This window comes from Stegostoma tigrinum, chromosome 31, assembly GCF_030684315.1.
Source record: "Stegostoma tigrinum isolate sSteTig4 chromosome 31, sSteTig4.hap1, whole genome shotgun sequence".
Classification (NCBI taxonomy): Eukaryota; Metazoa; Chordata; class Chondrichthyes; order Orectolobiformes; family Stegostomatidae; genus Stegostoma; species Stegostoma tigrinum.
In genome coordinates, this window is record NC_081384.1 from 32,042,646 (window position 1) to 32,061,134 (window position 18,489).

At 52.3% G+C, this 18,489-nt stretch overlaps 1 protein-coding gene across 6 annotated transcripts in view; it reads right to left on the reverse strand.

Moving 5' to 3' along the window:
- The window catches only part of LOC125466374 (supervillin-like), a 137,050-nt gene that overhangs the window by 91,862 nt on the left and 26,699 nt on the right, over positions 1 to 18,489 (reverse strand). For 5 of the 6 annotated variants that reach the window (XM_059638677.1, XM_048560796.2, XM_059638676.1 and 2 more), the window contains exon 1: positions 4,240 to 4,482. The exons of the other annotated variant lie outside the window; for it this stretch is intronic. In XM_059638677.1, coding sequence (XP_059494660.1) covers positions 4,240 to 4,368 — 129 coding nt within the window. In that variant the 5' untranslated portion in view covers positions 4,369 to 4,482. Of the gene's footprint in view, positions 1 to 4,239; positions 4,483 to 18,489 lie in introns of those variants that run through there. 6 annotated transcript variants of the gene reach the window in all.

Sequence of the window (18,489 nt, forward strand, 5' to 3'; positions counted from 1 at the left end):
GAAGGTTGAGGGGAGATCTAACAGAAACTTACAAGATAATGCACGGCTTAGAAAAGGTGGACACTGGGAAGTTGTTTCCGTTAGGCAGGAAGACTAGGACCTGTGGGCACAGCCTTAAAATTAGAGGGAGTAAATTTAAAACAGAAATGAGACGACATTTCTTCAGCCAGAGCGTGGTTGGCTTGCGAAATTCATTGCCACGGAGTGCAGTGGAGGCCGGGTCGTTAGATGCCTTCAAGGGAGAGATCGACAAATTCTTGATCTCACAAGGAATCAAGGGCTACGGGGAGGGTGCAGGGAAGTAGAGTTGAAATGCCCATTAGCCATGATTTAAATGGCGGAGTGGACCCGATGGGCTGAATGGCCTTACTTCCACTCCTATGTCTTATGGTCTTATCTTAAATCTGTTACATGCCTCCTGCACTGTATAAAACCCCACTTTTCTAAGCTAAACCCAAAACTTCCATTCCAAACCTCACGCTACCCATCCCAAACCCCACTCCTCAGTGGCATACCCCATTTCCTCCATCCCAAAATCTATTCATCCTCCACAAACCTCACTATACCCTATAAAATCTCACTCCCTCCAATGCCAAACTCCCCCATTCTAAAACTCAGTACTCCATCCCGAACTCCACTCCCCCATCCCAAATCATACTCCTTCCAATCCATGCTCCCAGTTGCACAACCAAAATCTCTCTCCCCATTTCAAACCCCATTCCTTTATTCTGAACTACACTCTCCCATCCCATATCTCCCTCTCTCTCATCCCAAGCCCCATTCCCTCTGACCCAAAATCCCACCCCCATCCCAACTCAATATCCTCCATTCCAAAACTCATGTCTGCTTTCTGAGCCACACTCCTCATTCCTCAGCTTCTGGCATTAAAAACTTCCATGTCATGGTCTTGTCTCCTTCAGCTCTGCATCCTCATCTGACCATATGTACCAGGTCATGCTGCCTGTCTCCCTGAGTCTGGCTAACCGCATGGGCTCAGCCTGTCTTATCCTACTCCATCCTGTCCTAAGCTATCCTACACTGCCATGACCTGTCTCCTTTTCACTCAGTAATGACCACCTCACTCTCTGGAATTCTCTTCCTTGCCTTGCTCTCTACCTTGAAAAGTATCCTCAAACCTTTATTTTTGACCAAGTTTCTGTCACTTTTCCAGATTTCCCTTAATTGAGACTTGGTGTGTGATCTTTACCAGTGAGAATCTTGGGGGTGATCACCACATGAAGGGTCATAGATAAAAGATATCTTGCATCTATTGCCAATTTCAAAATTCATGGAAATAAAGAATTCTGAAGTGACAATATATGACTGTCCCTTTAGCTAAACTATTTTTCTTTGGGTTTAGAACATAGAACATAGAACATAGAACAGTACAGCACAGAACAGGCCCTTCAGCCCACAATGTTGTGCCGACCAGGAATGATGTTGTGGCTCTGCAGGCCATTGGTTAGGCCAATTTTGGAATACTGTTTCAATTTAGTCGACCTGCTATAGGAAAGATGTTGTCAAACTTGAAAGTGTGCAGAAAAGATTTACAAAGATGTTGCCAGGATTGGAGGGTTTGAACCATAGGCAGAAGCTGAATCGGCTGGGGCGTCGGTCCCTGAGGGGTGACCTTAGAAAGGCTTATAAAATCATGAGGGGCATGGATAGGGTGAATAGCCAAGATCATTTCTCCAGGTTAGGGGAGCCCAAAACCAGAGGGCATAGACGTAAGGTGAGAGGGGAAAGATTTAAAAGGACCTGAGGGACAACTTTCCCACACACAGTGTGGTGTATGCATGCAATAAAATGCCAGAGGGAGTGGTAGAAGAGAGTACAATTACACATTTAAAAGACATTTGGACGGGTACATGCATTGGAAAGGTTTGGAGGAATGTGAGCCAAGTGAAGGCAAATGGTACTAGTTTGGGAAACTTGGTTGGCACAGTGAGATCACAAAAACAACAAATGAACAAACAGCCAGTGACAGTGTTCCTGGTGAGTGTGATCATGAGAGAGGTGCTGACCTGAACACTGGGACAACTCAGTACTTCTTCACAAAACAAGCTGAGAGATCCTTTATAGGTAGTAGGAGTCTGTTATAGAGTAACAGTCTAACAGTACTGCATTGAATGCAGGGTGTGTGCTCAGCTACAGTAGGTTTTGGACCTTCAACCTGTTGTGTCAAATGCTGGCAACTGTGCCATGTTGACACTGGATATACTTTCATACATGAGCACAGCCTGATTGGCCAGGAGCACACATTGTTAAAAAAAACACACTGACCATGAGGTTGGAGTATTTGGACGTTTGCATCCTGAGCTGACTGATTGGATTAACTTTATTTTTTTAACCTGCGTTGTGATGTGCTCATTCCTACATTACCAAAATGGCATTGTCTATTTATTCCAGTTGAATAAACAGAAATCACAAACCGGCAACGGCACATTCCCAGGAGTTTGTAGTTCCTGAACTCACCACAGTCTCTGTGGTTAACCACTTCAAAGTATCGTTGTGTTCCCCTCAGAGACATTGTGTAAATATCTTGGGAACAAGTGTTGATCAAAGGACAGCTTGCTGGACTGAAAGCACAGCGGTTCTTTTACAGATAGATTTTCCAGTCAATTTAGTTTTTCACACTAATATCTTTTCTTTCCCTTTTTAACACACTGACCTATGCAGGGGTGTAGTTCAATATGGGATGTCAATGTCACAATCCCTGCTCATTTAACTAATGTACAAGTGTTACCCTGTACGGTGCCAGTAGACTATTTGACTATTGAGGGCATCACAAGGTAGCGTCTTTCCCACTCTCAATCAATGCCCATGCATTTTCCAGTAGGAATCATTAAATAGTAATGCTTAATAGAAATATTGGCGATTTTTTCCCTCTCTGTACAAGGCAGTTAGCTATAATATCCCCGATAATATTTATAGAATCCCTAAAATGTGGAAGCAGGCCATTCATCCCACCGAGTCCACAATATCCCTCCAAAGAGCATCCCATCCAGACTTAGCCCCATTTCCCATGGCTAACCCACCTAGCTTGCAAATTTCTAGACACTACGGGCAATTTAGCATGGACAATCTACCTATCCTGCACATCTTCAGACTGTGGGAGGAAATCATAGCACCCAGAGGAAATGCACATGGAAACAGGTGCTCTGATTTCCAAACTCCACACAGGCAGCCAGATCCCTGGTGCTGTGAGGCAGCAATTCTAACCACCGAGCCACTGTGCTGCCCTTCATCTAGTGCAGGTTACAGATTGGGTTTGCACAGTCTGCATGCCTTAGTGAACATATTATACCGGACAATCAAGCCATAATGGGTTCTGCAACTGTAATGTTTAACACATTAGGTGCATGAGTTCATGTATCACAGGTGAATGTGCAGGTACAGCAACTAATTAAAAACTATTGGATTATTATTGTTCATTTTGAGGGGAATTGTTTACTGTGTGCAGTATTGGTGTTGTTAATTAAGGAAGGATGCAACCAGTTTGGAAGCAATTCAGACAAGGGCTATTCGACTACCTGGAATAGCTGTGATAGTTAGAGAGGGGAGGTTTGTTTTATGAGGAAAGGGTTGAACCAGTCAGGTTCATATCTGCTGGAATACAGTAGAGTAAGAGGAAACTTAATTAGTCTTGACAAGGTGGATATGGAGATGATTTTATAAAGCAAAGAACTGGATGTTGGAAATCTGAATCAAAAACACAGAAACAAATCTCTCTGTAGAGAAAGATCTAAATGCTGCCAGACCTGCTGAGATTCCCCATCACATTCTGTGGGAGATTCTAAAACCAGGACTCACAGTGTAAAAATAAGGAGACACCCATTTAAAGCAGAGATGAGCAGAATTTTAATCTCACAAATGGTCAAGAGTCTTTGGGACTCTCTTCCTCAATAGGCAGTGAAAGCAGAAAGAAGGAAGAGGCAGATTCTTGATCAGCTCGGGGTTGAAAGATTACCTGCGGTAGGTGCGACTATAGTGTAATCAGACCAGCTCTGATCTTACTGAATGGCAGAGCAGGTTTGAGGGGCTGAATAGCCAACTTCTGCTCCTAGTTTTATGATCCTACATAAAACTTCCAAATAAGGCCTGAAACCTTTCAGACGCAAGAATGTACAGTCATTAATTATTGTTCAAACACTTATGGACTGTTTTAAATCATGAATCACAGAAGGAAATTGTTCTGCTTCACCATCTTAGTAAGATTGAAATAAAAACAATATTTACCAGCTGGACTTCACCAAAGGTGACAGGTTGTGTGCGATACCGAGCCCCTTTCTGTCTGCGCCCATTACGTCCTTCCACTGTTGGCATCTTCTTAGGCATGGGCTGACACAGACTGTTAAACAAGGCCATCTTCTGGTTCAGGCTCAGCCTGGAATTCTCATCACCTCTCTCTTCTACCTCCTGTTCAACTGCACCGCTCTTTTTTCCATCTGCATCCTGCTCGTTTGGTGACTGTGCCCTAGGGAGGCTAACAGCAGAGTTTTTATCAATTAGTGTAGAAGCAGAAAATGAAAAATGTGAAGAAAAGCATTCTTCAAATGTAATCCCTTCTTTCACTTGGCTGTCATTTGGGTTAGGAACAGTATTAAACCATTCAGCCCCTTGATCTTACTTTACCACTCATTTAGCTCTGGCCTGATCTTCATCTAGCCTTCACTTATTTACTTTTTCTCCATATTCCTTCCAGAATGTCAAATACATACAAGCCAGGGTTCAAACAAGGTTAACATATTTCTTTGATAACACAGTGTGGAGCTGGAGAAGTGCAGCAGGACAGGCAGCATTAGTGGAGCAGAAGAAGGGTCCTGACCCGAAATGCCAACTTTCCTGCTGCTCTAATGCTGCCTGGCCTGTTGTGTTCCTCCAGCTCCACGCTGTATTATCTCTGGCTCCAGTAGTTCTTACTATCTCTAACACATTTCTCTGATTTTCAAGTCTACCCATTCAGAAACAAGCATGAGTGGTTTTGTTTTCTTGTTTCCAAATGTGTAAAATGGTAGCATTATTTTCACTAATTGGTGAATCTCAACCTTGAGACACCTTTGCTTTTCCACTTCATTTAAGACCATAAGACACAGGAGTGGAAGTAAGGCCATTCAGCCCATCAAGTCACTCCGCCATTTAAATCATGGCTGATGGGCAATTCAACACCACTTCCCTGCACTCTCCCCGTAGCCCTTGATTCCTTTTGAGATCAAGAATTTGTCGATCTCTGCCTTGAAGGCATCCAACATTCCAGCCTCCAAGGCACTCTGTGGCAATGAATTCCACAAGCCCACCACTCTCTGGCTGAAGAAATGTCGTCTCATTTCTGTTTTAAATTTACCCCCTCTAATTTTAAGGCTGTGCCCACGGGTCCTAGTCTCCCCGCCTAACGGAAACAACTTCCTAGTGTCCACCCGTTCTAAGCCATACATTATCTTGTAAGTTTCTATTAGATCTCCCCTCAACCTTCTCAACTCTAATGAGTACAATCCCTGGATCCTTAGCCGTTCATCATGCGCTAAACCTACCATTCCAGGGATCATCCGTGTGAATCTCCGCTAGACACGCTCCAGGGCTAATTTGTCCTTCCTGAGGAGTGGGGCCCAAATTGGACACAGTATTCTAAATGGGGCCAAACTAGAGCCTCAGAAGCACATCGCTGCTTTTATATTCCAACCCTCTTGAGATAAACGACAACATTATATTCGCTTTCTTAATTACAGACTCTACCTGCAAGTTAACCTTTAGAGAATCCTGACCAACACTCCCAGATCCCTTTGCACTTCTGATTTGCGAATTTTCTCACCGTTTAGAAAATAGTCCATGCCTGTATTCTTTTTTCCAAAGTGCTAAACCTCACATTTACTCACATTGAATTTCATCAGTCATTTCCTGGACCACTCTCCTAAACTGTCTAAATCTTTCTGCAGTTTCCCCACCTCCTCAGTATTACCTGCCTGTCCACCTATCTTCGTATCATCGGCAAACTTCGCCAGAATGCCCCCAGTCCCTTCATCCAGATCATTAATATACAAGGTGAACAGCTGTGGCCCCAACACTGAACCCTGCGGGACACCACTCATCACCGGTTGCCATTCCGAGAAAGAGCTTTTTATCCCAACTCTCTGCCTTCTGTCAGATAGCCAATACTCAATCCAATCCATTTAGACATTCTTTTCCAAGGACTACAATGTCTCCTAAGACCTCCTATCAAAGTACCCAACTCAAGTATGTGCCCACTCTACTCATTTATGAATGCTTTATTTGATTTGTTGCAGCCCTTCACGGTATTAACCGTATCCTTCAATTTTCTGCCAACCACAAATTAATATCTCTCTGCTGGGCCTCCCATTCATGTTAACCATGAAGTGGCACCTTCTGGAAAACTCATGCTTCTAGCCTGTAATTATCATGCTATTGTGTTTGAACATGATGCCATCCATATTCAAATTTCCTCTCAAAATCTACTATCCAGAGCCACATTTGAAAGTTAAAGACTGACAAGTTCTCAGAGGGCAATACAAGAGCTATGTCACTTGACGGTCAAGTTATTCAAATTAATCAAAGAATTTGATTAGGTAGGTAAGGAGAAAATATGTCATTTTGTGGGAGATCATACATGTAAAAGAAAACCCAAAACTTAAAATGACAGTTAGGCCATTCAGCAGAAAAATCAGGAAGCACATTTTAGGAAACTAGGATCAGGAGTTGGCCTTTCAACATGATTTTATTAAACAGGAATGACATTTAAATAGCTGTTTTAGAGGTTTTTGAGGTTTTGACTGGCAGGGATGATGAGGGGGAGGCACTGTATGTAATACATATGTATTTTAGGAAGGCAATGGTAAGGTTTCTCACTCGAGACTGTTGCACAAGGTTAGGGCTCATGGGTTTGAGAATATACATTGGAAATGGACTGGAAATTCGTTAATGGTCAACAAATAGAGAATAGGAATGAATGGTTTTTTTCCAAAATGGTAGGATGTTGCTTGTGGAGTGCCTCATTGATCAGCACTGGGTTTCAGCTATTTATACTGTAGATCAATGACACAGATAAGGAGACCAAGTATAATATATCTGAATTTACTGTCAATACAAAGTGAGGTGAAAAACTATAGTGTGATGAAGACATAAACACTATCAAATATTGAGAAGATTTGTAGCTCAGGTTGAGGTTCTGGATGTGAGTTTGCTCGCTGAGCTAGAAGGTTAGTTTTCAGACGTTTCGTCACTATTCTAGATAACATCATCATGAGCCTCCGACGAAGCACTGGTGTTATATCCCGCTTTCTATTTATCTGGTTAGGGTTTCCTTGGGTTGGTGATGTCATTTCCTGCATTGGTGATGTCACTTCCAGTTCTTTTTCTCAGGGGATGGTAGATTGGCTCCAAATCAATGTGTTTGTTGATGGAGTTCTGGTTGGAATGTCATGCTTCTAGGAATTCTCGTGCATGTCTCTGTTTGGCTTGTCCTAGGATGGATGTGTTGTCCCAATCAAAGTGGTGTCCTTCCTCATCTGTATGTAAGGATACGAGTGATAGTGGGTCATGTCGTTTTGTGGCTAGTTGATGTTCATGTATCCTGGTGGCTAGCTTTCTGCCAGTTTGTCCAATGTAGTGTTTGTCACAGTTTTTGCAAGGTATTTTGTAGATGACGTTTGTTTTGTTTGTTGTCTGTATAGGGGCTTTTAAATTCATTAGCTAATGAACTTAAAAGAATTCCTAGAAGCATGGCATTCCAACCAGAACTCCATCAACAAACACATTGATTTGGAGCCAATCTACCATCCCCTGAGAAAAAGAACTGGAAATGACATCACCAATGCAGGAAATGACATCACCAACCCAAGGAAACCTAACCAGATAAATAGAAAGCGGAGACATAACACCAGCGCTTCGTCAGAGGCTCACTGTTGATGTTACCTGGAATGGTGACAAAACATCTGGGGACAAACCTTACAGCTCAGTGAACCAGCTTACATCTCGAACACAATAAAGACCCACTCTCTTGTGGGCTGAGAGGACGAGAGTGCAGTCTTGGAGGTGAAAGGAGGACATCGGGTTGGCTGTGCGCCCTTGCGACCAGTGGATCTTAATGCTGGCTTTGGCCTAACGCTGGTTCAGGGGAGCAGCCAACCTGCAACGATGGCTGCGGCAAGTGCTCGTGCCCCAGGTCAGGGGGTCCGGAACACCATCCGTGTTTCCGTAAAGAAGGTGGATGAAGGTGCACCTGTGGACCGCGCCTTCTTCGTGAAGAGGGTCCTGTTGGACTGTTGTGGGTTCGCTGCTGCGGACATTTACTGCCTGCAGGATTTCCCCGGAGGGGGTTTTTACGATGTGACCTTCCGGAGTGCCAAGCTTTGCGAGCGCTTCCTGGAGGTTTTCAAGGAGAAAGGAGGTGAGGGCCCCCTCTCTGTATTGACCGCTGTCCCACTGTTTGTGATGCCAGCGCAGAGGAGCCGTATGGTGACTGTACACATGTACAACCCGCATGTGCCAGCAGTTGATATCCTGACCTTCCTCGGAAGGTACGTGAAGGTGGAAGGGGACCTAACTGACATGGTGGACCCCTTTGGCATCTGGACGAGTAAGAGGCAGGTCAAGGTGACGCTGAGGATGGGCGCAGACGGGAATGTCGCACACCCACCGTCCAGCTTCGCGATCGGCGGGAGCAGGGGCTACCTGACCTATGCAGGGCAACCCAAAGTCTGCCATGCCTGTGGTAGGTCAGGTCACATGGCGGCCGACTGCAAAGTCACCATCTGCAGGAACTGCAGGGAGGAGGGACACCTTGCAAAGGATTGCCCACGAGAGAGAAGCTGCAACCTTTGCGGGGAAGCGGGCCACTTCTATAGGGCATGCCCGCGGCGGGGTACCACCTATGCCCAGGTCGCCGGCAGGGGAAATGCGGGGCCAGCCCCCCCGGAGGAGAGGAAGGCACCAGGACCCAGCAAGGACCCCACTAATGTGCAGGAGGGCCAGGCCGTGCAGGAGGGCCCAGCCCTGCAGGATGGCCACGAGGCCAGCAAAGCACCCCTGCAGGCTCCAATCCCCCCCGACAACCCGGAGCCAATGGAGGCGGCGACAGGCGACCCAGGGGAGTGGACTACAGTCCGGAAAGCGAGGAGGAAGGTGCGTCGACGGGCCCAGGAACCGCAACAATCAGGAGGGAAGAGACAGCTACAGGGGGGCTATAAGAGCTCCTCTGACGAGGAGGATTCGGAGAGGGCCCACCCGAAGCAGAAGTTAAAGGTCTCGAGGGGGAAGGAAAGCAGCACCCCGCTTCCAGGTGACGGGAGGCGTCCTGAGGCTCACTCCGACACCCAGTCAAGTGCCGCTGGAGCACTGGAGGGCCCCCCGGAACTTCCAGGCGGGAAGGAGGAAACAGCACGTCCCCAGCCTGATCCGGAGCCGGACCCTCCTGCCTCCGCACCCCTGACGGGGGGATGCCACCCGGAAGGCAGCACAGACGGTTTCCTGAGCCCAGAGAGCGTCCAGCAGTTAGCCCGGGCAATGGGCATGAAGGGACAGATGGAGGGGCTGGACCTTGGACTTGGGGAGGGTACTGCGGTCACTGCCCACAATGGGGGTACGAATTGCGAGCATTAATGTGCGCAGCGTCAAGTCAACCGCGAGATGTGTGTCCACGTTGGCCTACCTGACCACCATCAAGGCGGACCTCCTGTTTCTGCAGGAGTGCGGGATACCGCACCTCGGCAGGTACGGGAAATGGTCCGGCGCCTGGACCTGTGGGCCTTCGATCTGGTCGGGGGGTAACGACTGTCGCTCCTCGGGCCTGGCTATTCTGCTGCGGGGGCACAACTTCACCATCTCTCAAGTTCAGGAGGTGGTGGGGGGGCGCCTCCTAGTGGCTGACATCACCTACAGGAATGCTCCCCTGAGGCTGATCAACGTGTACGCCCCAGTGGTACGGAGTGAGCGGTTGGACGTCCTGCAGCGGCTTCCACCCCTGCTGGCTACGTCCAGGCCGGTCATCCTAGGCGGAGACTTCAACTGCATCATTGATGCAGATGGAAGGTCCGGCGTGGGGACAGCGGGTGGGGGGATTCAACTGGACGTCACGTCCAGATTCCTGATGGGCACGGTGAAGGACGCCAAGCTGCTCGACGTCTTCAGCACCCCTGCAGACGGAGCGCAGCAGAGGTACACCTGGTCGCGGCCAGACGGGTCTATCCGCTCAAGGATAGACTTCCTGTTTGTGTCACGGACGTTCTCGGTCAGGTCCACTGGTGTCGAGCCGGTGTTCTTCTCTGACCACTGCCTCCTGTTGGCCGACTGTCACTTACAGGACGACCGGCCGGCCGGCAAGGGGACGTGGAAGCTCAACACGACTCTGTTGACCCCAGAGAACGTCGAGGAGCTTAAGAGGGAGTACACCGGTTGGAGAACCGTGAAACCCCTCTTTGAGTCTCCAGGCGACTGGTGGGAGACGGTGAAGGAGAACATCAAGAGGTTCTTTGTCCTCAAGGGTGTTCAGAAGGCAAGAGAGAGGCGGGGAAAGCTGTCGCGACTCCAGAAAAGGGTGCAGAACCTGCTCCTTCTGCAGTTGATGGGGGTCGATGTCACGGAGGACCTCCGCGAGGTGAGGGGCCAGCAAGCCTCGCTCTTCGCCGCGGAGGCCTCCAGGATAATCTTCCGGTCCAGGGTCCGCTCCGTGGAGCAGGACGAGACGTGCTCGCGTTTCTTCTTTCAGAAGGTGCACAAAGAGAGCTCTGTGCTTAGCCGGCTGAAGGAGGACGACGGCTCGGTGACGTCGTCTCGGCCCGACGTTTTGAGGATCAGCAGATCCTTCTATGCCGGACTGTACGACACGAAGCCCACGGACAACACGGCCTCCGAGTCGTTCCTGTCGTCTATCACGGAGGTCTTAGACGACGGCACGAGGGAGTGGCTGGACCGGCCGATATCCCTGGACGAGCTGGCCAGAGCCCTCAAGTCCTTGCAGAGGAATAGGACTCCCGGAAGTGATGGCTTACCGGTCGAGCTGTATTCTGCTCTGTGGGGCCTGGTCGGCCAGGACCTGCTGGAGGTGTACGATAGTGCGCTTCGGGCAGGGGAAATGTGCAAGTCCATGAGGAAGGGCATCATCACCCTCATTTACAAGAGGAAGGGGGAGAGGGAAGAAATTAAGAATTGGCGTCCCATTTCACTTTTGAACGTGGACTACAAAATCCTGGCCAAGGTCATTGCCAACCGGGTCAGGTCTGTCCTGGAGTCGGTGATTCACCCTGACCAAACCTGTGCTGTGCCGGGCAGGAAGATCGCTGAGAGCCTCGCGCTCATCAGGGATACGATCGCCGAAGTACAGGACAGGCGGGTGGACACCTGCCTCGTCAGCCTGGACCAGGAGAAGGCCTTCGACAGGGTCTCTCATGCTTACATGAGGGACGTCCTCTCCAAATTGGGGTTTGGGGAGGGCATCCGCAATTGGATCCGGCTGCTCTACGCCAACATCGTTAGCGCAGTCTCGATCAACGGGTGGGAATCAGACAGTTTTCCTGTTAGATCTGGAGTCAGGCAGGGCTGCCCGCTCTCTCCTGCCTTGTTCGTGTGCTGTGTGGAGCCCTTCGCCGCCTCCATCAGGAAGGACGTGAGCCTGAGGGGCGTGACTATCCCGGGCAGCGGAGGCCTTCAGGTCAAGACCTCCCTGTACATGGATGATGTCGCCGTCTTCTGCACCGATCGTCGGTCGGTGAGTAGGCTGTTGGACATCTGCGGCCAGTTTGAGCTGGCCTCGGGTGCCAAAGTCAATAGGGGTAAGAGCGAGGTCATGTTCTTCGGGAACTGGGACGACCGCTCCTTCATCCCCTTCACCGTCAGGACAGACTACCTGAAGGTGCTGGGTGTTTGGTTTGGTGGAGCTGGGGCATGCACTAAGACTTGGGAGGAGCGTATCTCCAAATTTAAGCAGGAGCTGGGCAGGTGGACGCTCCGGTCCCTCTCCATCGCGGGTAAGAACCTGGTTGTCAGGTGCGAGGGGCTTTCGGTACTGTTGTATGTGGCGCAGGCCTGGCCTATTACCTGGACCTGCGCCGCTGCCGTCACCCGGGCCATCTTCCACTTCATTTGGGGGTCGAGGATGGACCGGGTCCGCAGAGATACCATGTACAAAGACCTGGGAAATGGGGGAAAGGGCGTACCGAACGCCACCCTCGCCCTGACGGCTACCTTTGTGTGTGGCTGCATCAAGCTGTGCGTAGATCCTCAGTACGCAAACACCAAGTGTCACTACTTACTGAGGTTCTACCTGTCCCCGGTGTTGCGAAGGATGGGCCTGGCCTCGTTGCCGCGGAACGCTCCGAGTAGTTGGACCGTTCCGTACCACCTGTCCTTCGTGGAGAAATTTCTGAAAGGAAACACCTTTGACCACAAGGCCGTCAGGCAGTGGTCAGCACGTAGTATCCTCAGGACCCTTCGGGAAAAGGAGAGGGTGGATCCCGTCGTGTGGTTCCCCATGCAGACTGCCAAAGTCGTTTGGCAGAATGCCTCATCGCCAGAACTTTCAAACAAGCACAAGGACATTGCTTGGCTGGCGGTGAGAGGGGCTCTGCCAGTGAGATCCTTTATGCATGCCCGGAATCTCTGCACCACCGCACGCTGCCCTCGAGGTGGCTGCGGGGGGGACGAGACTGTTGATCACCTCCTTCTGGAGTGTGCCTATGCGCAGGAGGTCTGGAGGGGGATGCAGTGGTATTTGTCGAGGTTCGTCCCGAGCAGCTCCGTGACGCGGGACTCCGTGCTCTACGGGCTGTTTCCGGGGACGCACACCGAGACCAACATCAACTGCGCCTGGAGGACCATCAATGCGGTGAAAGACGCTCTTTGGTCTGCCCGCAACTTGCTGGTCTGCCAGCTGAAAGAACTGACCCCGACCGAGTGTTGCAGACTGGCGCACTCCAAGGTCCAGGGCTACGTGTTGAGGGACGCGCTAAAGCTTGGGGCAGCCGCCGCCAAGGCGCGGTGGGGAAAGACCACCGTATGAGCCCCCTCGTCCAGAAAAGGGAAAAGAATCCTATCTGGTAACTGGGCCCAGCTGGCGCCTTCCCCAACTGGTCAGGGGGCCAACTGGGACTGTGCGGGGTGACGACTGCTGGGGAATTTTCTTTGCTTTGTTTTTTTTTTCTGTTTTGTTTTTTTTTCCTTTAGTTGGTGTATGTACCCCCTGGGTAAAACGGAGCGGCTTGCATGACTGGGTAGGTGTGTAAATATGTTTTATTTTTTTGTACATCTTACGAATAAAGTATATTTTTTCAAATAAAAAAAAAAGGTGACAAAACATCTGGGGACAAATCTTACAGCTCAGTGAACCAGCTTACATCTCAAACACAATAAAGACCCACTCTCTTGTGGACTGAGAGGACGAGAGTGCTGTCTTGGAGGTGAAAGGAGGACGTCGGGTTGGCTGTGCACCCTTGCGACCAGTGGATCTTAATGCTGGCTTCGGCCTAACGCTGGTTCAGGGAAGCAGCCAACCTGCAACGATGGCTGCGGCAAGTGCTCGTGCCCCAGGTCAGGGGGTCCGGAACACCATCCGTGTTTCTGTAAAGAAGGTGGATGAAGGTGCACCTGTGGACCGCACCTTCTTCGTGAAGAGGGTCCTGTTGGACTGTTGTGAGTTTGCTGCTGCGGACATTTACTGCCTGCAGGATTTCCCCGGAGGGGGTTTTTACGACGTGACCTTCCGGAGTGCCAAGCTTTGCGAGCGCTTCCTGGAGGTTTTCAAGGAGAAAGGAGGTGAGGGCCCCCTCTCTGTATTGACCGCTGTCCCGCTGTTTGTGATACCAGCACAGAGGAGCCGTATGGTGACTGTACACATGTACAACCCGCATGTGCCAGCAGTTGACGTCCTGACCTTCCTCGGAAGGTATGTGAAGGTGGAAGGGGACCTAACTGACATGGTGGACCCCTTTGGCATCTGGACGAGTAAGAGGCAGGTCAAGGTGACGCTGAGGATGGGCGCAGACGGGAATGTCGCACACCCACCGTCCAGCTTCGCGATCGGCGGGAGCAGGGGCGACCTGACCTATGCAGGGCAACCTAAAGTCTGCCATGCCTGTGGTAGGTCAGGTCACATGGCGGCCGACTGCAAAGTCACCATCTGCAGGAACTGCAGGGAGGAGGGACACCTTGCAAAGGATTGCCCACGAGAGAGAAGCTGCAACCTTTGCGGGGAAGCGGGCCACTTCTATAGGGCATGCCCGCGGCGGGGTACCACCTACGCCCATGTCGCCGGCAGGGGAAATGCGGGGCCAGCCCCCCCGGAGGAGAGGAAGGCACCAGGGCCCAGCAAGGACCCCACTAATGTGCAGGAGGGCCAGGCCGTGCAGGAGGGCCCAGCCCTGCAGGATGGGCCCGAAGCCAGCAAAGCACCCCTGCAGGCTCCGATTCCCCCCCGACAACCCGGAGCCAATGGAGGCGGCGGCAGGCAACCCAGGGGAGTGGACTACAGTCCGGAAAGCGAGGAGGAAGGTGCGTCGACGGGCCCAGGAACCGCAACAATCAGGAGGGAAGAGGCAGCTACAGGGGGGCTATAAGAGCTCCTCTGACGAGGAGGATTCGGAGAGGGCCCACCCGAAGCAGAAGTTAAAGGTCTCGAGGGGGAAGGAAAGCAGCACCCCGCTTCCAGGTGACGGGAGGCGTCCTGAGGCTCACTCTGACACCCAGTCAAGTGCCGCTGGAGCACTGGAGGGCCCCCCGGAACTTCCAGGCGGGAAGGAGGAAACAGCACGTCCCCAGCCTGATCCGGAGCCGGACCCTCCTGCCTCCGCACCCCTGGCGGGGGGATGCCACCCGGAAGGCAGCACAGACGGTTTCCTGAGCCCAGAGAGCGTCCAGCAGTTAGCCCGGGCAATGGGCATGAAGGGACAGATGGAGGGGCTGGACCTTGGACCTGGGGAGGGTACTGCGGTCACTGCCCACAATGGGGGTACGAGTTGCGAACATTAATGTGCGCAGCGTCAAGTCAACCGCGAGATGTGTGTCCACGTTGGCCTACCTGACCACCATCAAGGCGGACCTCATGTTTCTGCAGGACTGCGGGATACCGCACCTCGGCAGGTACGGGAAATGGTCCGGCGCCTGGACCTGTGGGCCTTCGATCTGGTCGGGGGGTAACGACTGTCGCTCCTCAGGCCTGGCTATTCTGCTGCGGGGGCACAACTTCACCATCTCTCAAGTTCAGGAGGTGGTGGGGGGGCGCCTCCTAGTGGCTGACATCACCTACAGGAATGCTCCCCTGAGGCTGATCAACGTGTACGCCCCAGTGGTACGGAGTGAGCGGTTGGCCGTCCTGCAGCGGCTTCCACCCCTGCTGGCTACGTCCAGGCCGGTCATCCTAGGCGGAGACTTCAACTGCATCATTGATGCAGATGGAAGATCCGGCGTGGGGACAGCGGGTGGGGGGATTCAACTGGACGTCACGTCCAGATTCCTGATGGGCACGGTGAAGGACGCCAAGCTGCTCGACGTCTTCAGCACCCCTGCAGACGGAGCGCAGCAGAGGTACACCTGGTCGCGGCCAGACGGGTCTATCCGCTCAAGGATAGACTTCCTGTTTGTGTCACGGACGTTCTCGGTCAGGTCCACCGGTGTCGAGCCGGTGTTCTTCTCTGACCACTGCCTCCTGTTGGCCGACTGTCACTTACAGGACGACCAGCCGGCCGGCAAGGGGACGTGGAAGCTCAACACGACTCTGTTGACCCCAGAGAACGTCGAGGAGCTTAAGAGGGAGTACGCCGGTTGGAGAACCGTGAAACCCCTCTTTGAGTCTGCAGGCGACTGGTGGGAGACGGTGAAGGAGAACATCAAGAGGTTCTTTGTCCTCAAGGGTGTTCAGAAGGCAAGAGAGAGGCGGGGAAAGCTGTCGCGACTCCAGAAAAGGGTGCAGAACCTGCTCCTTCTGCAGTTGATGGGGGTCGATGTCACGGAGGACCTCCGCGAAGTGAGGGGCCAGCAAGCCTCGCTCTTCGCCGCGGAGGCCTCCAGGATAATCTTCCGGTCCAGGGTCCGCTCCGTGGAGCAGGACGAGATGTGCTCGCGTTTCTTCTTTCAGAAGTTGCACAAAGAGAGCTCTGTGCTTAGCCGGCTGAAGGAGGACGACGGCTCGGTGACGTCGTCTCGGCCTGACGTTTTGAGGATCAGCAGATCCTTCTATGCCGGACTGTACGACACGAAGCCCACGGACAGCACGGCCTCCGAGTCGTTCCTGTCGTCTATCACGGAGGTCTTAGACGACGGCACGAGGGAGTGGCTGGACCGGCCGATATCCCTGGACGAGCTGACCAGAGCCCTCAAGTCCTTGCAGAGGAATAGGACTCCCGGAAGTGATGGCTTACCGGTCGAGCTGTATTCTGCTCTGTGGGGCCTGGTCGGCCAGGACCTGCTGGAGGTGTACGATAGTGCGCTTCGGGCAGGGGAAATGTGCAAGTCCATGAGGAAGGGCATCATCACCCTCATTTACAAGAGGAAGGGGGAGAGGGAAGAAATTAAGAATTGGCGTCCCATTTCACTTTTGAACGTGGACTACAAAATCCTGGCCAAGGTCATTGCCAACCGGGTCAGGTCTGTCCTGGAGTCGGTGATTCACCCTGACCAAACCTGTGCTGTGCCGGGCAGGAAGATCGCTGAGAGCCTCGCGCTCATCAGGGATACGATCGCCGAAGTACAGGACAGGCGGGTGGACACCTGCCTCGTCAGCCTGGACCAGGAGAAGGCCTTCAACAGGGTCTCTCATGCTTACATGAGGGACGTCCTCTCCAAATTGGGGTTCGGGGAGGGCATCCGCAATTGGATCCGGCTGCTCTACGCTAACATGGTTAGCGCAGTCTCGATCAACGGGTGGGAATCAGACAGTTTTCCTGTTAGATCTGGAGTCAGGCAGGGCTGCCCGCTCTCTCCTGCCTTGTTCGTGTGCTGTGTGGAGCCCTTCGCCGCCTCCATCAGGAAGGACGTGAGCCTGAAGGGCGTGACTATCCCAGGCAGCGGAGGCCTTCAGGTCAAGACCTCCCTGTACATGGACGATGTCGCCGTCTTCTGCACCGATCGTCGGTCGGTGAGTAGGCTGTTGGACATCTGCGGCCAGTTTGAACTGGCCTCGGGTGCCAAAGTCAATAGGGGTAAGAGCGAGGTCATGTTCTTCGGGAACTGGGACGACTGCTCCTTCGTCCCCTTCACCGTCAGGACAGATTACCTGAAGGTGCTGGGTGTTTGGTTTGGTGGAGCTGGGGCATGCACTAAGACTTGGGAGGAGCGTATCGCCAAATTTAAGCAGAAGCTGGGCAGGTGGACGCTCCGGTCCCTCTCCATCGCAGGTAAGAACCTGGTTGTCAGGTGCGAGGGGCTTTCGGTACTGTTGTATGTGGCGCAGGCCTGGCCTATTACCTGGACCTGCGCCGCTGCGGTCACCCGGGCCATCTTCCACTTCATTTGGGGGTCGAGGATGGACCGGGTCTGCAGAGACACCATGTACAAAGACCTGGGAAATGGGGGAAAGGGCGTACCGAACGCCACCCTCGCCCTGACGGCTACCTTTGTGTGTGGCTGCATCGAGCTGTGCGTAGATCCTCAGTGCGCAAACACCAAGTGTCACTACTTACTGAGGTTCTACCTGTCCCCGGTGCTGCGAAGGATGGGCCTGGCCTCGTTGCCGCGGAACGCTCCGAGTAGTTGGACCGTTCCGTACCACCTGTCCTTCGTGAAGAAATTTTTGAAAGGAAACAACTTTGACCACAAGGCCGTCAGGCAGTGGTCAGCATGTCGTATCCTCGGGACCCTTCGGGAAAAGGAGAGGGTGGATCCCGTCGTGTGGTTCCCCACGCAGACTGCCAAAGTCGTTTGGCAGAATGCCTCATCGCCAGAACTTTCAAACAAGCACAAGGACATTGCTTGGCTGGCGGTGAGAGGGGCTCTGCCAGTGAGATCCTTTATGCATGCCCGGAATCTCTGCACCACCGCACGCTGCCCTCGAGGTGGCTGCGGGGGGGACGAGACTGTCGATCACCTCCTTCTGGAGTGTGCCTATGCGCAGGAGGTCTGGAGGGGGATGCAGTGGTATTTGTCGAGGTTCGTCCCGAGCAGCTCCGTGACGCGGGACTCCGTGCTCTACGGGCTGTTTCCGGGGACGCACACCGAGACCAACATCAACTGCGCCTGGAGGACCATCAATGCGGTGAAAGACGCTCTTTGGTCTGCCCGCAACTTGCTGGTCTGCCAGCTGAAAGAACTGACCCCGACCGAGTGTTGCGGACTGGCGCACTCCAAGGTCCAGGGCTACGTGCTGAGGGACGCGCTAAAGCTTGGGGCAGCCGCCGCCAAGGCGCGGTGGGGAAAGACCACCGTATGAGCCCCCTCGTCCAGAAAAGGGAAAAGAATCCTATCTGGTAACCGGGCCCAGCTGGCGCCTTCCCCAACTGGTCAGGGGGCCAACTGGGACTGTGCCGGGTGACGACTGCCGGGGCGATTTCTTTG